The sequence below is a fragment of the Solanum lycopersicum genome, chromosome 6 (genome assembly GCF_036512215.1).
Source record: "Solanum lycopersicum chromosome 6, SLM_r2.1".
Lineage (NCBI taxonomy): Eukaryota > Viridiplantae > Streptophyta > Magnoliopsida > Solanales > Solanaceae > Solanum > Solanum lycopersicum.
Genome location: NC_090805.1, coordinates 359,047 through 380,244, shown reverse-complemented (window position 1 = coordinate 380,244; position 21,198 = coordinate 359,047). Strand labels below are relative to the sequence as shown.

At 32.5% G+C, this 21,198-nt stretch overlaps 1 protein-coding gene across 1 annotated transcript; it reads left to right on the top strand.

Moving 5' to 3' along the window:
- Positions 1–7,840: 7,840 nt before the first annotated feature.
- Positions 7,841–9,095, top strand: LOC101250698 (transcription factor MYB48-like). The gene is made up of 3 exons (XM_019214156.3): positions 7,841–8,065; positions 8,198–8,327; positions 8,427–9,095. Exons 1-3 carry the CDS (start codon positions 7,951–7,953, stop codon positions 8,890–8,892), a joined length of 711 nt encoding a protein of 236 aa, XP_019069701.1. The 5' UTR covers positions 7,841–7,950; the 3' UTR covers positions 8,893–9,095.
- Positions 9,096–21,198: the final 12,103 nt, after the last annotated feature.

Genomic DNA, 21,198 nt, shown 5'->3' with positions numbered 1-21,198 from the left:
TTTTTACTTTTTATAGCTTATTTAGATGCCGAACTCCTCAGGAGAAACTAAAATATACTTAAAGGGAAAAAAATTTCAAAGTTCATTCTTTCTCATTTTTTAAATAATCAAACATACGCAATATTTCAAACATAAAGAAACCACTTTTGTTGATAAAAAAGATTTGTGTCATATTAAAATATTCTTAATACACAATTTTAAATATATTCATAAATATTATTATTAGTAAATGTACTAAAGTGTCATTTTAGTTAAATTGAATGTTTGGTACTTTTTTCTACCTCCAAACACACAGAAATTTCCTTCTTTTAAAATAACAATATCGTACAAAATTAAATAATGAGAATAGTAAATCCAAAATATGTTAATTATTAATCATAATAATCAATAAGGTGATCAAAAAGCTATGAGCACTCGGATTCAAATATTTCCAACAGAGATAACATTACTTATGTAGGTCTTTCCATCTATCATAGTTTTCGGACACAAATTACTGGATATTTGAACCTGATAGGAGGTGATAAACATGTCATGAAATTAGTCTAAGTGTGAGAAAATTGATCTCGATGATCATAATATGATTGACAATGAAAGAATATTAAGTGATTCTTTTCATCTGTCATAAAGACAAAGAACTTACATATTATTGATAAAAAAATACTATATCCTTAAAATTAGTTAAAGTGTACAAAAATTAATCGAATAATATAATAATAAAGTAACTTCTTTGAGTAGATTATGATTGGTGGATGATATAGTATTTTGGCATTGCTTTGTCATATCTAAAATTGTGGAAAGTGGTGAATGATATTATAGTATTGCCATTGCTTTATCATATCATGAAAAATGCTTGCCCATATATGTATAATTTTTTTTTATTAAAAATATTTAAGTAAATTAATTTCTTAGTGGAATTATCATAATAGTGGTGACATCCACGTCAATATGTTGTTCATCTTTTCTTGGGCCAAGTTTTCCTAGAGCCGCAGAAGCCACCACTAAACTTTACCACTTAAAAGGAGTCACCATCTATCTAAGTTCTCACTATATGTGTTGCACTATTTAAACCCTTTCAATAGTAATTACTATTCAAGGAAAGATGGTTCAGTAGTAGCTGGTTAATGTTATGCAAATATTAATAATATAGAAAAAATATGATATAATTATGTAGGTATAAATATTTATCAAGAGTTCAAATTAGACATAATACATAATTTTTATTTATATTTATGTTCTCCAATTTTAATTTTAGATGTTTATAACTTACAAGCACACTTAAATTTGTATAAAGTTAAATAGATATATACACGTCCTACGTGACATTCTACATGACAATTTTCACTCTACGTGGTGTCTTAAGTGTATTATGCCACGTAGAACTCATGTGTTTACTTGTTCAATTTTGTACAAGTTGAAGTGTCTACTTGTAATCATCCAAAATTATGAAACAGGTTGCTCACTGCCTTTTTAAAGCCTCTATTTCTGTCTGGTTGGATGGAGTGGGATACTAACCCTCCATTTCTCATTACTGATGTACTCGTTTTTTATTTGAATAATATTTAATAAAAGATCTATTTTTTTAAAAAAAAACTTATACATAAATTAGTTATGTGACGTTCTATTAATTTTATAAATGAATAACTTACATTCTAACCAACTATCGTGAAATAAGGGATTATTTTGATACAATCGATAATTTAAAAAACTTTCTATTTATAAGACATGCTATTTTTACCATTCATTTGCTATCAGAATCGGTTGTGGTCTTTCAAAATTAACGGTATGTATGGGCGGATTCCTCATTTCATCTATATGTGTAAAAGACACTTGCCATATTTAAAAAGTCGAGTACATCGAAATTTTATTTTTTGAATAATTAATACATATATAAGTTATGATGGTCTACGTATTATTTCAAAAAAAAGCATATAAACTTTCGACCTATGAATAAAATTTCAGAAATACACTTTACATTTAAGTATATCCTTAATATATTTTCTTTTCTTTATTTCTTTGCATCTTTTATGTGCTGATCTACCATGAGTTTAACACTTTGAATATCAACTTAAAAACCTCAACAACCTTCAAATATATTCATCACACCTCCAATGGCTTTTAAATTTATACAAGAACAATAATGATTGTCCCTTTTCCTCATCTTTGATATTTGGATTTGGTTGAATATATTATGTTTTAAAATTAAAATATAAAGGGAAGAAAAAATAGGTATATTTTAAAGAAATTAAAAGAAAATGTGATATTACACATGACAGTATGTGTATTTCTCTGCCTATCAAGAATTGGTTCTTCATGCTACCGACAGTTGGGGGTATTTAGGACAAGTTATTTATGTATTAATTCTGAATAAGTTATATAGTGTTTTGACAACTAATTATAAAATAAGTTATTTATGTAAAAGTTAGTATGAGGTTTGATTTGTGATTTTGAAAATCACATAATTAATGTATATATAAGTTATATTTGAAAGTTGAAGTATTATCTTGTTCAGGATAGAAGATGAAATAATTAATATCTTCATATATAAAATCACATAACTAATATATAAATAATTCTAATTACAAATTACCAAAGTCCAAATAATGATTTCTTAAGGCGATATTTATTTCATTTCAAAATAGTATAGGTAAATAATATGCCCTATAAAGATAAAATGTGTCACTGAATTTTGAGTTGGGAATCAAAATAAGCCACAAAAATATAAAAGTAATCAAAATAAGCCACTATTTTAGTAAGTAACTAAAATAAGCTTAGTGGAAGAAAAAGTTCCACTATATCCAATAGTTTAAACGTTTTCCGTTAGTTTCATAACGTTTCTTTTTAATATATAACGAAACTTTTTCTTACACTTTATAAAGTGGAGTTTTTTCTTCCACTTTATAAAGTGGTACTTTTTATTCCACTTTATAATATAGAACTTTTTATTACACTTTATAAGAAGAATATTTTTCACGTCTTGAAGAAGCTTTTACAGTGTTGTCATATAAATTATATTGATTTGATATGTCATTAAAACAAAAAAAAATATTTCATTATGTATTTTTATTATTTTATTCTGAAAAATCTATTTAAAGACGTTTATGCATAGTTGATAGCACCTACAACATAAAGTCTTCTATATTTGTTCATTTCAATCTAAAAAAAATATCTTCTACACCTAAAGTTAAAGTTTCAATTTATTGGGATGGCGAAATTATACATGACGAAAATACCATTTATTTTAATTGTCCTCCCAAACACAATGCTAAATATCCAATAAATGTCCGATATCATAAATTTATTTCATCAATTTATAAAAGAATGGGTATAAACAGTACGATTATAATTTGATTATAGCCGGAAAATACCCTACTTCATTTTTATCACAAGGACAAGTAAATTTTAGAGAGTGAATTATATATAATGATGAATCGTTGACTGACTTTTTAAGGGTTCCAAATGACTATATAGATCAAATCAAGTCAACAATACTTGGAATCTATGTTAGGAAGGAGCCTAAGATTAGTCAACAACGTTCTCCTTTATCGGTCGATGTTCATCCCTAATTAGAAAATCATAATAGCATTGATGGATTTCCGATAACTCAATCTACTGATTTTCCTAAAATGACTCATTATCAAAATACTCTTACCAGCCGATATGATTTTGATTTAAACAAAACTATCAATGATAGTGATCGATAATGCTCAATTATTATATTTCAATTATTGTTTGTTGATTTTGTCAATTATTTATTAATTTATATTATTTGTTATTCTTAGTATTATATATTTTGTAGCGGTTTACCTCAGCAAGATAGGAATATTGCTCCAAGTTATGGACTAAATAATTATTTTGGTCAGTCCTCACACTTTGAAATGACGGAAAATGTTGAGACATCCTCAAATTTTCATGTCTCGCCTACTTTTGATGCAGATGATTATCACTATGTCTAACACTTATTTTTTAAAGTGAATTTTTGATGCAGATGACCATTTTCAAAGTGATTTTTTTTGAAGCCATGAGAAAAAGGAGAGAAGGTGAAGGTGAAGATAAAAAGGTAACTTTTTATAAAGTGGAAGAAAATCTTCCACTTTATAAAGTGGAAGAAAATCTTCCATTTTATAAAGTGGAATAAAAAGTTCCACTTTATAAAGTGAAAGAAAAAGTTCCGTTATATATTAAAAATAAACGTTATGACAGTAACGGAAAACGTTTAGAAAATTAGATATAGTGGAACTTTTTCTTCCACTAAGCTTATTTTAGTTACTTACTAAAATAGTGGCTTATTTTAGTTACTTTTATATTTTTGTGGCTTATTTTGGTTTCCAACTTCTGAATTTTTGAGTATAGCTCACAAGATCAGAGTTCTATTAGCTTTTCTCTATTATTTTACGAAAGTTAGAAGATGAAATAACTTAACAACATATAACTCACATATGCATAGCTAATTCCTACACGCACAATTAATCTATGCATAATTACTAATGTTCACATAACTCTAACTATCAAGATAAAAAAATTAAGAGAAGTAAACTTGAAACTTGTCGAAGAAAAGAATTTATTTATGAAAAGAACACTTATTATTTTTAATAGAGTCTGTCCAGAAGAGAAGTAAGGAAGAAGATAATTTGTTTATGAAAAGAACAATTATTATTTTAATTAATAGAGTCTGAATGATATTCAAACTCTGTTATATATATGATTCATTCAGACTCATTAAGATCCATTAAGAGATTTTCTAAAAAACGAAACAAATGGACTTAATAAAATGAATTTTAATGATTAAGATTCAGACTAAAAATCAAATGCACTTAATGAGTTGAATCTAAATTATTAAGATTCAAATCCTTATTAAGTTCAAACAAATGAGGCCTAAGTCTGTATTCGTTGGTTTTGGTTAAAAATAATTATAAATTTGTGAAACAAAATTTCCAATGTGATTTTAGCAAAATGAATGAAATGATGCCATATCCCACTTCTAGATTTCTTTGTTCTTATTAATCATTTTGTATTTTGTAAAAGTCCGCGTAACCATGTTTGGTGTTTAACTAGTACTTGTATATATGTTGAGGTTGATACTTCTTTAAACTTTAGTTAAATAGAATTTGCCTTTTTAATTAAAGTGATTAGGTTAAGTAAGAATATGGAAAGATTACATCTTATAGTAAATGACGCATGCAATGAAGTGTTTTGACTTAATTTATGCTCCTAGCACAAAATATCTCATTGTATTTTCGAGGATATGCACATTTGTTAGAAAATTCTATAAGGTGATTAATGCACCACGAGTGTGGTCGTGGTCAATGAAGTAGTTGAGAATTCTGAGGTTTCAGATTCAAAATTAAGTGGAGACAAAATAAAACAGTAGGGTGATTCTTCTCATCTGTCTTAGCCTTGGTGGATAGAGTTACATGATCATTGTTGCTGATGCGAGATGATAGATATCTCTGAAATTAATTGAGGTACGTAAAAGCTGCCCCAGTCTCTTATACAAGAAATAGCTTAATTTTTTATCAGTTTCTTATACATGATTTATCAATCATCAAAACATCATATAATCTTGAATGCCGATTCAAAGATGATAGTGCTTTAATAGTTTCTTCCTCCAATTTCGTCATGATTGCACACTCAACAAAAGAACTGTTGGAATATCATGTCCTTCTTCACTCATATGCTATTTTTGAATTAGACATTTGTGTATTGTGTACTATTTAATTTTTTCTTGTTTTGAATAAATGAACAATAAATATGAGATCACGAACCCTTTCCGAAGAATATGAAAATAAAGTTGGAATTAATAAGATTTCAATACCAAATATAGTCCATAGGTTGAGAATAACTAAGCACTACTTAATGGACAAATGAAGGAAGATTCTAGACGTCTACTAAAAGGTTTGTAACCATGAACATTGACCGATTGATAATGTCTTCCTCCAATATTTTACGTACCTTTATTGGTGGATTTGGATATTAAAAATAGCAATCCTAGTTGGAAAAACTTGTGCATCCCACACGTCTATTTACATATTTAAGTTTTCCTAAAGTTACCATAAAAAAAGGATATATTGTAGTCGATGAGATGCTTTTTCATTAATCAGTGATTTTAAGTTCAAGATGCTAAAATCTTTAATAAGAAACACTTTTCAATATATGTAAACCAGTACTAATTTGAATTTATCGAGATCCAATACTATCGATCCAATGAGTGTCATAGTGAAATGGAGAGCTGGTTATGAAAGTTGCATCAACATATCAACCTCTTATTTTTAACATTTATCATCACTTAGGCACTTTCCTTTTAGTGGCTTACATCATATATGCAACATTGGCTTCTTTCCACCACGATGGGGCAATGGACCGTCGTATACCACTTACAAAGTGAACTAGCTAGTGATGATGGACCCCTCTTTTCTTTTTTTTTAATCTTTTTAAATAAAAGGGTCAAAATATTTTCTTTAACTACAAATTTAATATCAAATATATTAATTTAATGCATGCATTTGAGAAATTTAAAAGGTCAAATATACCCTTAAACAATTAAAGTATTTCAAAGATACTCTTTGAACAATTAGAAAAGTCACAATATGCCTCTATGTGGTTTCCAAAATTAGTGCAAAAGCATAGTTGAATGATTTTTTATTGTCCAAAGATATGTTTGAAACAAATGATAACGCCATGAGTTGATAGGTTAATGAAGGACAATTATAGGATAAATTATTATTATTTTTTGATGACAAGAGAAATTAACAACTGTTATTCTTTGGAGACGCACTGGGTAAAATTTTATTCCTATACAATAGCTCGTAAATCACATAAATCATCAATATACTAGAACATTTTTCATCGTTTTCTTTTAGTTTCTTAAAGGAATAACACATAAGCACGTTTGAACTATGATCGAAATTCCAGCGATAAAATTTTAAGTAATTAGGGTCTAAATTATTATCCTCATAATTGGACACATGTCGTTGATGGCTGCACTACCTCCATTTTTAACCTCAAAGTCTTGAACTTGATTCGTATTTCCCATTGTAAACGGTTTATCCCTTTAATGGTCGTACCTTATACACTAGTGTTGAACTTGATCAATATGCAATAATTAAACATCACAAAAATTAAGAAAAAAATAATAATGAACGTTTACAACTCAGACTTAATAATCTAGTGATATGTGTGAGAGTCTTCTAAACATGTGTGTGTATATATATATACACACACTCTGTTCCAATTTATATCACTTTTTATGTTTTGAGAGTCAAATAGTTTCAGTTTGGCCAGATTCACGTGGAATATTCAATTTTTAAAAAATGAAATTTCTATATTTGTAAACTACGTGAAAAGTACTCAGAATAATTGATAATTCAAAATGTTTAAACTATCTATAAAAAATATATGGTCAAAGATAGGCTTATATGACTTTTGAAATTCGAAAGGTGACATATAAAATGGACGGAAGTAGTACATTTGAAAGATATATATCTAAAGTTGAACACCCTTGACAAAAGTTATGCCTTTGATGTAGTAATAATGAGTGTACATTTGAGTGCAGGAGTTCTGATCTTAAACACCAAATATTTCTTTTTAATAATCGCACATCAATATTCTTAGATATCTTTTAAAAAATTTCTAACTCTGCCGCTACACCTTTTCTATAAATTACATTAACTTGCTATCGCTAAAATTATATTAATTATAACATAAAATATCCTTATACTAATACAATCAACTTATAGTAAACGGGACCCCCAATGTAATGGACTATAATATACCCACATATATTTTTAAAAAAAACATCCTATCCGTTTATGCCTTTGATCATGAGTATATTTTCCACTATAAATATCATCCATGTACATAAACACTATGTACCAACAAAGTAAGTGACTCAAAGAAAAAGGCTAAGCTAGATATAGCTAAGGAGACAACTCAAAAGAGAAAAAGAGCAAGAAGATGGCACAAGAAGCTATGAGAAAAGGACCATGGATGGAACAAGAAGACCTTCAACTTGCATTTTATGTGAACTTGTTAGGCGATCGACGATGGGATTTCTTAGCCAAAGTTTCAGGTTTTTAAGGTTGGAGGGAGACATATAAATTAGGTAGGCTTGTCTTAGACATGAAATCTTATTTTCATTGAACAAATTCTAACTCTTTTTTTTTTCTACATACAATTTTTTGTATTTATGTTTTGTAAATAGGTTTAAGAAGAACCGGAAAAAGTTGTAGATTACGATGGGTGAATTACTTACATCCTGGTCTCAAACGTGGAAAGATGACTCCACAAGAAGAACGTCTTATTCTTGAACTCCACTCCAAATGGGGAAATAGGTTTGACTATACATACTTCAAACTTCTTTTATGTGTTTTAATTTCTTCTCGTTAACCGCGCTATGAATATAATATAATTAAATTCCTTTATGTACTTAGATGGTCAAGAATTGCGAGGGAAGTATCCGGGAGAACTGACAATGAAATCAAGAATTACTGGAGAACTCATATGAGGAAGAAGGCTCAAGATGAGAGGAAGTTAAAAAAAGCATCATCTATTATTTCTCCATCTTCATCCTTCTCTAATACTTCATCTTTCTCATCTAATAGTCCTGATGTGGATTTCACACCCATTATGAAAAACAATGAAAGAAACTTCTACGATACAGGTGGACTACAAAAGAAAGTTGTTGATCATGATAAAGGAAAAAACATGAAGGTATACTCTATGGATGATATATGGAAAGACATTGAATTGTCAGAAGAAAATGAAACAAAGAGTACTAAACAAATTATGTCATCACCTATATGGGATTATTGTCCAAACACTCTATGGATGGCTGATGATCAAGAAGAAAATAAGATGTTTCCTATGTTTTATTGCTTGGATAACCAGGATATATAACACAATTTTGGCTAACAAAGGGTTATTTGTTTGAAGGCTATTTGTTTTTTTTTTGAAGATAGTTGGTGTAGGTATTGAAAGATGAGTTTGTAGCTCTAACATGTTAATAAAGAAAAATAAGATGGGTAAACAAGTTGCAATATGACTATCATTTGTGTAATGCAAATTGCAAATAAAACTTTTGAGGTGTTATTTTCGAACAACAACGTGGTATCAGAATCATGAATGAAGAAACTTTATTTTAACATAAAAAGAATATCTTCGAAAGTATAAAAAGTAATGATCTACAATCTCTCACTCACATTCGAAGGTGACTAATGCAACTACCTCAAAGGAAGCATGAAAGATCTAACAAATTTCTCTCTAAGGAATTGATCAAGTGAAGAAAGTAAGACTTCAAACACTTAAGTTTTATTTTGAAGTTTCAAAAATAAAATAATCCAATCCATTTAAGTTGTTGTTAAAAAATGATGGTTGTTGTGAATAAAATAAAGAAGTATGGGGTGTGGCAGAAAAGTTTCTTTGCTTTTTAGTATCTAAATTTATTTATGTGGTTTGTGATATTAAAGATTTTAATAATTGGAGGGAAGATATCCTTCCAAGATTACTAAGGTGATGAAAAGATCTATCTCGAAATTCGAGGCGACTCATAAGGTCCATATACTTGTAAGAATCATTTCTCATGGGCATAATAATACTCGTCGAAACAATTTTGCATCGACATAGTATCACTCTACAATTATTTTAGTTTTCAAACCAGTTCATTGAGATCAATAAAATGATATAAGAGATAATATTTTCTTCTAAAGTTGATGGCCATGAATTAATTAAAGATGTTTATTAGGTGTAAAAAAAATGCCAAATAATATTTTGAGTTTTGTTAACTTGATGAAAGGGAATTTGATATTGAAAAATATCCACCCTTGGCCTATAGATCATTCAATTCAAGTAGAAATTTAATTGCTAATGTGCATATGACAAAAAAGAAGTATTATTTTATTTGAATCTTAAGACAATTGATACAATGATTGTGAATGCCAATCATGTGCAAGATGAATTATTGAGACATGCAATTTGAATCTTGATCCCAAATCAATGGAAGAAAAGAATATGCATGGTGCATGTGATCCCTTCAATCAACCATCTATAGCTTATGTTGTTATAAAAGGAGTCTATGGAGCAACCAAATTACTCTAACTTGCATATACAAATGTGTGTGGGCCAATTAATCCACCTTCCACTATAACAAAAACAATTTTTAGCGGCATTAAATATTGACATTAAGAAAGAATATTAACGTCTTTATCGACATTAGTTAAGTGCCATTAGAACTAATGTCGCTAAAGGCTTTAGGAACATATACAAAGAGTGAAAATTGCCGCTAAAAATACATATATAGCGGCAATTAAAAATTAAATGCCATTCATTATTTTTGTTGTAGGGGATAATGCCCAAGTACCCCCTCAGCCTATGCCCGGAATCTCAGAGACACACTTATACTATACTAAAGTCCTATTACCTCCCTGAACTTATTTTATTAATAATTTTTTACCCCTTTTCGACCTATGTTGCACTATCTTGTGGGCCCAACGATGGTTGCTTTTTTTTCAAACTAGTGCCACGTAGGCTAAAAGGGGTAGAAAATTACTTATAAAATAAGTTCAGGGGGTAATAGGACCTTAGTATAGCATAACTGTGTCTCTGGGATTTCAGGCATAGGTTGAGGGGGTACTTGTGCATTATCCCTTGTTCTAGTGTTATTTTGATAAAACTAAATACTTCTTGCCCTTCCTTGATGACTTCAGTAAACTAGATTTACTTCTTTAAAGTATTTTTTGCTTTTAAAATTTTCAAAACACTCTAAAAAATAGACATTGGATATATATAAAATAGAGATTTAAGGTTCAATTGAGGAGGCAAATTCACTTCAATTTTTTTTAATAAATTTTGATAGTCTCATGAAATTCAACACCATCTTATATCTTACTCATCACAATAAAATAAATCAAGGAGAGTATGAAAGAATTGAAAGAAAGAATAGAACAATTTTTAGTATTAACTAGATTTTTGTTGAAAGCTAAATATATGTCAAAGGGATTTTTGCCAAGCTTTTCCTTTTACATTTTTGTGATTAATAGGTTTCCAACAATAACTATTAGAGGACAAAGTTAAACTGTTAACTTTGAGCTAAAATTAGTTTGGAGGTTCATCTACAATTAGAGTTAATTGTAGTTTATTTAATGGATGATTTAGTTTATTGTAAATTTAAACTTCTGGTTGATTTAGTGATGTTTTGAAAGAGAAATTGTTGAAGAGGGTCGTGTTTTTTACTCCTTTGAACAAGGAGGATTTTCACGTGAAAATTTATATGTTATATGTTTCAAACGTTATAAGTTGCTACATGAGTTAGTTGAATCAATACAAAGAACACGTTTCTTGTAATTAAGTTCAATTGATAAGGTGTTTTTATAGACAAATTTTAATAGGGCCAAATACATGAATAGATCTCTAAATTTGTTGGGTTTTTTCAATCAGGGTATCTCAACTATGCTATTTTCGTATTGAATCATTAAATTATTCATAATTTGTTCCTTTTAAATAATATTGACTAATGTGGAACTAGGTTTTGTGAGGGGTATTGGTAGAGGATACATATATTGTTCCAGAACTCATTAGTCCAATTGATAGTGAAACTGTTCGAGAATAATTGTGTTGTATTTCAAGTCATCTGAAAAAATTAGAAAACAAATGAGACTAACACTAAGTTTGTCTTCATTCCTTCAATCAAATCATTACAACACGAACACAATCGAAGGCTTTACAATAGAATAAAACCGATCAAAATCAACCAACAGTGTTTAAAAGGAACAAATTATAAGTGGTTCAATGATTCAATAAGAATGATGTTAACTTATGATATTCTGATTAATGAAAACTTGAAGGAATTAATAAGGAATAATACGAGCAGCCTGGAAGTCATGATAACATTACGGAAAACAACACAAAGCCGAAATAGAATCCCAGTCCGGATTAACGAAGCAAAACAGGAAAGGCATGAGGCTAAAGACTAAGGAAAAGAAATATTTGTAAATCAATCTACCAAGATTCAAGAGATTAATAAATCAACCAAAGATTTAAGAAAGATATTGAAGATCAGTCAAGATTCAAGGAGTTCATCTAACAAAGGAAAGAATTGATTTAATCATGCATATATCTTATATGGACATGATTCAACAAATCAATTCAAATAAATCAAGGAATCATCTAAGGATTCTTGATTTACAACTCCCTTGGGTTTTCGAAACAGGGCATCATCATTCACAGCTATTTATACCTGTCTCAGTCTTAGATGTGAAGCACACACTTCACTTGAACTTATATCGTAGTCTTCTTTTATCTTTCATAAAACTTTGTACACACTTGAGTGAATAATTGAAATGAAAAGAGAAAGAAACATCTGATTGTAGGATATACAGGTCGAGGTTGTGTCAAAGAAGAAGATCTGATTTGAATATCAGACGAAGCTGTTAATCGTAGCATTCTGTAACACCCAAGTTCTCAATAAACTCTTAAGGAAATCCTTGTAACCCAAGGGGACTGGATTAGACACCACATTGGTGATCCAAACCAGTATAAAACACTCTGTGTTATTTACTTACTACAAGTTATTATTACTGTTTTTCTGTTTTACTAACATGCAAATGAGTCAACTAACCAGAGTACGAAGTTGAGTGAAGGGATTTTAATTACACCCCCCCCCCTTCCTTGACTTTCAAATGACGTAGTTAAGGTACCCGAAGAAAAAAACCCAATACGTTTAGAAATCTGTAAAGAATTCTGCCTTTTAATAGGTCTAATATTTGTCAAGACACTATTCAACCCCCATCCCCTCTAGACCTTATAATGCAATCACACTCTCTAGATCCAATTGTTGTTTTTTTTGTTTATGTATTTCTAGTGTATTTAACTCACGTTAGGTCCACCCTACCATATCGAACTTGTACACATATTTTTTGTAAGGACTCGATCTTTAGAAGCATTTCCAAAGTGAGACTCTCTATCCTCCTTTGATCTTTAAACCAAATATTTTATATAGGATAGATAATTAGTGTTGTTCAAGATAAGCCAAGAAAAATAGAAATGAGGAAAAGGTTTGATGACTCCTCAATAATATCCTTATCTTTCGATTCTATCACATGCAATTTAAAAGGACCAAAATTGATGAAGCTATGATAAGATTAATTGCACACATTATCTACTTGTAAGTGCTAAACTTTTGATATAAAGTAATTGATTAGTGGTATGATTAATTGTGAACTGAGGTGTATTGATTAATAATCCTTGTGCATATCTTATTATCCTTTTGTTGTTCCTAGTAATGTCTAATAAATCACACAATCAATGTTTTTAAGGACTTAGTGAGTGTTGTTAATATACTCATCTATAAAATTCCTTTAAAAAGCAATTCACAAAAAATCTTCGAGTCAACATTTTTATAGGAATTAGTGAGACTATATGTTGTTGAGTTCAAATGACACAACATTGAGAATTTTTAACCAAACTAAGTTATTATATAAAACAATTTACCAAAGTAATATATTTTTCTAAAATTTTATAAAACTAGTATAAACGTATTTCACAGTAACGTTTTAGAGTATATTTTATTTTTTTAAAACTAACAACGTTGGGTTGATATACGTTACTATAAGTAATGTTTTACTTTTAAAACGTTATTTTCAGTAACGTTTTACTCCTAAAACGTTACTGTGAAATACGTTTATACTAGTTTTGTAAAATTTTGAAAAAACATATTATTTTGGTGAATGGCTTTATATAATGACTTAGTTTGGTTAAAACCTCTAACATTGATTAAGCAACATACATCCTTTTGATTTGAAACAAACACATTTTTAATTTCAACACCAAAAAAGTTTAAGCTAAAAAAATACATTTTCAATTATTACTTAGTTATAATTAAGCATTTTTCATATAATTACCAACGCCGGTTCATTTATTTTTAGAAATTAAATTATAAATACGATGTAGAGAGAAACACTATAACAAAAACAACTTTTAGCAGCATTAAATATTGACACTAATAAAAAGTGTTAAAGTCTTTACTGACATTAGTTGAGTGTCCTGAGAACCAATGTCGCTAAAGGCTTTAGAGACATATATAAAGAGTAACAATTGCCGCTAAGAATACATATTTAGCGGCAATTAAGAATTAAGTATCGCTAATGATTATTTTTATTGTAGTGGAAGTCGGAAGAGATATATTTTATTTCTCTTGTGATTGTTGTTCCAAGAATTTTCAGGAAGATGTTGCAAGGCTTTTCTCATTTATAAGTTGTCTACTAAATAGTAAAACTTATCGTTCATTCTATTTTGCGTCAAATCATCATAAAAATATAAAAAGATATTAGATAAGAGCAATTTAGAGAAGAAGTTTGTAGCTAATTTTAATTACTTTTTTTTTTATATAGTATTTGCATAAACTACGTTCAAGCTACTTACTTGATTGCAATCTTCTTCAAATAACTATGAAGTATTTTAATGAACATTCATACTATAATGTATATAACATGGATAAACATAATTATAAGTATTTTTTCATATAATAACTACTACCGACGGTTTACTCTTAGAAGTTATATGAAAAATAACTCAAAAATATTATAGTACAATATGTGCCTAAAGTTTTCACTTATTTCATCTAGATGGTTCCAAAAAAATTGTATCGTGGAGCTAAGTGATGTTTATTCTTTGCACCATTAAGATTTTCGCATCGAATTTATATTTTTTATTTTAAAATTTAAAACATCAACGTAAATTTTATATTCTTTAATCGTTATGTTAACTGTTAATCTTATATTTAAAGGTTATACATATACATATTTTAAAAATTAACTTATAATAATTTTTTATTTTTAGTCGATAAGATCACACTCTAGATTTGCCTTAGATGTCAAGTAGTAGCTAATACCAAGTATCATAAAGTTATTGGTCATTACTTTTCACACATATGATGACCCATCACATCAATTAAAATAAAACCAATTTTGAAATTAACCAAATTGCATGACATGATTTTGAATTTATAATTAACATATGGACTATGGTGACCACAAAATAAGTACAAGTGGCCAACAAGATTTCAGAAATGTCTTAATTAACGGTTTAAAAGCCTTCATGCATCGTAAGTGCGAAACACACTATATCTATTAGCAAGGAATAGTCCCCGTCAATCTATATAGATTTTTAATCGTTTTAATGCTAAATTCTTGGTTGGTTAATGAAAAATGTTTTCTATTATTTGGTTGGTTAATGAAAAATATTTCTTAGAATATATCTTTTATTTTTTACTAAAAAAGTTCAAATTAATTTTTTATTTGGAAATCAATCCCGATAGCCAAGTCGGGGCCTGACCCTTACACGGGAACCAGAAACACGGATCGGAAGGATCCGACCCCGAGACCAACCTCAAACTTGACCCCAAACCCGACCTAGGACCCCATCCGACCCCGATACCCGAAGTTGAACATGACTCCCATGACCCATCTAATTCCGACACTAGACTACTAGCCAAAACCCTACATTTGAATTGGATCCAACCCTAAATACGAATCCGTTGACTGATCCAAGACCCAATTTTGACACCCGATCCATACTTGGGACTTGACACTCGAACTGACCCGCACCTAAACTGGGACCTCACTTCTAAATTAGGATCCAACCTTGACACTTGATACGGGAGCCAACTCCCAAATTGGGATCCGTTCTCTATACATAACTCGGGACAAGACCTTTACTTCCAATCTAAGACATGACTTTTGAATTGAGATTCAAACCCGGCACCTCACTTTGAATTGAGATTCGACTCCAACACCTAACCTTTGAATCGAGAACTTACTTCCACATTTGACGCCTACGACTGATCTAGGACCTGAATGCAACTCCTAACTTGGGACCGAACCTCGACTTCTCGACCAAAACCCTTCTCCACACTCGATTTAGAACCCGTACCCTAACACCTAATTCAGGATCCCGTCCTGATACTTTATCTGAGATACAACCTTGAATATTATCCCAAAATCTAACACCCACATTGTTAAATGCCTTGAATTGGGCCCTTAATTGTTGAATGCCTTGAATTGGGCCCTTAATTATCTGTCAATTCTGTATTTTGGGCCCAAGCCTGTTAGGGCGTAGTTTAGCACTATATATATAGACTCTATGGCAAACCCTATTCTGTAATTCTATTTTTTGCCTCTCCATAATAAAACTGCTCCCCCTCTTCCCGTGGACGTAGCCAATTTATTGGTGAACCACGTAAATCTGTTGTCTTGTTCTTTCGCGTTTATATTTTCTCGTATTATCTCAAATTCCGCATAACAAATTGGTATCAGAGCCTCTCGGTTAATCGGTGTTCTTGGAGAATTCGAGATGTCTGCTTTGAACGTGAAAATCGACAAATTCACAAGGAGGAACAGTTTCAGTTTATGGCAGATCAAGATGCGGGCTTTGTTGAAACAGCAAGGCTTTTGGGCGCCGTTGTCGAAAGACAAGAACGCCATCGTTACTCCTGAGATGGCGATTCTGGAGGAAAAGGCGCACTCGACGATCATGTTGTGTCTCGTGGATGACATCATCACGGAGGTCTCGGATGAAGAGACTGCTGCTGGTCTGTGGTTGAAGCTGGAGAGTTTGTGCATGACAAAATCTCTAACCAACAAGCTGCTTCTGAAACAACCTCTATTCGGTTTACGAATGGCTGAAGGTACACAACTCAGGGAACATTTAGAGCAATTGAATACTTTGTTATTAGAATTGCGTAATATCGATGTGAAGATCGAGGATGAAGATGCTGCCCTGATTCTGTTAGTATCTCTCCCAATGTCGTTTGAGAATTTTGTTCAATCGTTCATTGTTGGGAAAGATACTGTGTCGCTGGAAGAAGTCAGATCGGCCCTTCATAGCAGGGAATTACGGCATAAGGCTAACGGCACAAGTACGGACATACAGCCTTCCGGTCTGTTCACCAGTAGCGGAAAGGGAAGGAAAAATGGCGGAAAGAAAAATAAGCCGATGTCGAAGGGTTCAAAGCCGGATGATGTTTGTAATTACTGCAAAGAGAAGGGACATTGGAAATTTGATTGTCCGAAGAAAAAGAAGCAATCGGAAAAACAATCAGTTTCTGCTATTGTTGCTGAAGAAGACACCAATTCTGAAGAAGGCATTGCCCTAGTTGCGGATGAGCACACTCATCATTCAGATGTGTGGGTTCTCGATTCTGGGGCATCTTATCACATCTGTCCTAGGAGAGAGTGGTTCACGACTTATGAGCAGGTAGACGGAGGCAGCATCTCGATGGCCAACAGTTCTGTCTGCAAGGTGGTTGGGACAGGCTCGATCAAGATAAGGACACATGACGGTAGCTTCTGCACATTGAACGAGGTCAGGCACGTTCCATTGATGATGAAAAATCTGATATCTCTCAGTCTTTTGGACAACAAGGGATTCAGTTGGTCGGGAAAAGATGGAGTCTTACAGGTCTGGAAGGGTTCAAATCTGATTCTGAAAGGTGTCATGTGTGGTACTTTGTATTTTCTACAAGGTTCCACGGTTACAGGTTCAGCCCATGTTGCATCGTCAGAAGTTCACCAGAAGGATATGACTAAGTTATGGCACATGAGACTTGGTCATATGGGTGAAAGAGGGATGCAAATTCTGTCAAAGGAGGATCTTCTTGCTGGTCATAAGGTTAAGAGCCTAGAGTTTTGTGAACATTGTATTTTTGGAAAACTACATCGCAACAAGTTTCCAAAGGCCATTCACAGAACAAAAGGCACACTTGATTATATCCATTCTGATTGCTGGGGTCCATGCCGTGTTGAGTCTTTGGGAGGCTGCAGATTTTTTGTGTCCATTATTGATGACTACTCAAGGATGACATGGGTGTACATGATGAAGCATAAAAGTGAAGCTTTCCAGAAGTTCAAGGAGTGGAAAATTTTGATGGAAAATCAAACAGGGAAGAAGATCAAGAGGTTGCGAACTGATAATGGGCTGGAATTCTGCTGGTCTGAATTTGATCAATTCTGTAAGGATGAAGGGATTGCTCGACATCGTACAGTCAGAAATACACCACAGCAGAACGGTGTAGCTGAGCGGATGAATCAAACACTTCTGGAGAGAGCAAGGTGCATGCTCTCTAATGCTGGGCTAGATAGAAGATTCTGGGCAGAAGCGGTTAGTACAGCTTGCTACTTGATTAACTGCGGACCACATACAGGCATACAGTGCAAAACACCTATGGAGATGTGGTCAGGAAAAGTTGTTGATTATTCAAATCTGAAAGCTTTTGGTTGTACGGCTTACTATCACGTCAGTGAAGGTAAGTTAGAACCAAGAGCTAAAAAGGGAGTATTTGTGGGCTACGGAGATGGAGTGAAAGGTTTCATAATCTGGTCTCCAGCAGAAAAGAGGGTTATTATGAGCAGGAACGTTGTCTTTGATGAAAGTTCTCTGCTTAGAACCATTGTGAAGCCTACAACTACGTCAGAAATTGGGAGTCTTGATAAACAGGTGGAGTTTCAAGTCATTCAGAACGAGAGCGATTTGAAAGAACCTAAATTGGAGGATCAAGAGCCACAAACAGAAAGTGATATTCCAGAATCTATGCCATCAGATATCCATCGGAGTATAGCTCAAGATCGGCCAAGGAGGGTTGGAGTTCGGCCACCTACGAGGTATGGTTTTGAGGACATGGTGGGTTATGCACTGGAGGTTGCTAAAGAGGTAGATACATCTGAGCCGTCTACTTACAAAGAAGCCATTTTAAGTCCTGATTCTGAAAAATGGTTTGCTGCTATGGGAGATGAGATGGAGTCCCTACACAAGAATCAGGCATGGGATCTGGTCATACAGCCTTCGGGGAGAAAGATTATTACTTGCAAATGGGTTTTCAAGAAGAAGGAAGGGGTATCACCAGCAGAAGGAGTCAAGTATAAAGCCAAGGTTGTTGCCAGAGGTTTCAACCAAAGAGAGGGAGTGGACTACAATGAGATCTTCTCACCAGTGGTCAGACATACTTCCATCCGAGTGTTACTAGCGATAGTTACACATCAGAATCTGGAGCTTGAACAACTTGATGTGAAGACAGCGTTTCTACATGGAGAGTTGGAGGAAGAGATATACATGACTCAGCCGGATGGTTTCCAAGTTCCAGGGAAGGAAAATCACGTTTACAAGTTAAAGAAGTCCTTATATGGACTTAAGCAGTCTCCAAGGCAGTGGTACAAAAGGTTTGACAGCTATATGGTGAAGTTGGGCTATACTCGGAGCTCATATGATTGTTGTGTCTACTACAATAGGCTCAAGGATGATTCATTCATCTATCTGGTTTGAGAAGTATGACATTTAGAAGCTGAAGGGTTTACTTAGTGCTGAGTTTGAGATGAAGGATCTGGGAGCCGCTCGGAAGATTCTAGGGATGGAGATCATTAGAGACAGAGAGAGAAGGAAACTTTTCTTGTCACAGAGAAGCTACATTCAGAAGGTCTTGGCGAGGTTTGGCATGTCTTCATCTAAGCCTATTGATACCCCAAGTGCTGCCAATATCCATCTCACTGCCATGTTCGCTCCACAGTCAGAAGAAGAGAAGGAGTATATGTCACGAGTCCCTTATGCCAGTGCCGTAGGAAGTTTGATGTATGCTATGGTCTGTACAAGGCCAGATTTAGCACATGCAGTCAGTGTAGTGAGCAGATTCATGGGACAACCAGGGAAAGAACATTGGCAGGTTGTGAAGAGAATTTTTTGGTACCTTAGATGTACATCTGACGTTGGTCTCATTTATGGAGGTGATACTCAGTGCTTGGTTACTGGCTATTCTGATTCTGACTATGCTGGAGATGTTGACACAAGAAGATCGATGACTGGCTATGTGTTTACCCTTGGAGGATCTGTCGTCAGTTGGAAGGCAACTTTGCAACCTACAGTGACTTTTTCTACTACGGAAGCGGAGTACATGGCCTTGACAGAGGCTGCAAAAGAAGGGATTTGGCTGAAAGGGTTGGTTAGTGATCTTGGTCTGCATCATGATCAGGCTACGGTGTATTGTGACAGTTTGAGCGCAATTTGTCTAGCCAAGGATCAAGTCCATCATGAGAGAACCAAGCATATTGACGTGAGGTATCATTTTTTGAGAAGTGAGAAGAGAATCAAGGTGAAGAAAGTAGGAACTGCTGATAATCCTGCTGACATGTTCACAAAGCCGGTTCCACAGAGCAAGTTTCAACACTGTTTGGACTTGCTCAACATTAGAAGTTGTTAATTGCCCTGCGGGGCAATTCTGAGGAAGGGGGGGGGGGCTGGCACTATCATAGTGCGTCTGAAGAATCTGTTTGGAGAATTCAAATCAAGGTGGAGATTTGTTGAATGCCTTGAATTGGGCCCTTAATTATGTGTCAATTCTGTATTTTGGGCCCAATCCTGTTAGGGCGTAGTTTAGCACTATATATATAGACGCTATGGCAAACCCTATTCTGTAATTCTGTTTTTTGCCTCTCCATAATAAAACTGCTCCCCCTCTTCCCATGGACGTAGCCAATTTATTGGTGAACCACGTAAATCTGTTGTCTTGTTCTTTCGCGTTTATATTTTCTCGTATTATCTCAAATTCCGCATAACACACATTGATATACGACTTGAAACCCGAAAGTTTTTTCTCGAATCAAGGTCGGGAGTATGGTCCCGCATCAAGAATAAAGAGTTGGGTTTCTAAATTAGTATTAGAAAATGGTACTTGGGACTCGAGTTAGGATGGAAAGTTAAATTGTAAGGTATGTGTCTGTGTTTAATTTAGCATATTTAAATCGTCTACCTATTCACTACTCTTCCTTTTTACTTGTCCACTTTTGAATTGGTACACCTATTAAGAAAATAATTAATGATATAGTGAGTTTACCATTTTAACCTATTAATTATGAAGTGGATGAAAAGTTTTATATTTTTTAAAGTAATTAGTCATTTAATTATGAGTATAATAGGTAAAAAAAGTTCCTTTCTTGATTTATCAAAATGGATAAGTAATTAAAAACAACAATAAAAGAAAATGTGAACATGCATTTAGGGATGGAGTTAGTATTATCTTTGTTGCCTAACAATTCTTAGTACGAGGTCTCAAATATTCCAAAGTAATATTACCATACCCTACTTATCTAATTAAGATGATAATCGTAATAATTAATACTGCTTGTGGACACAATGTATATAAGTAATCAAAAACATGAAGAAAGAGGG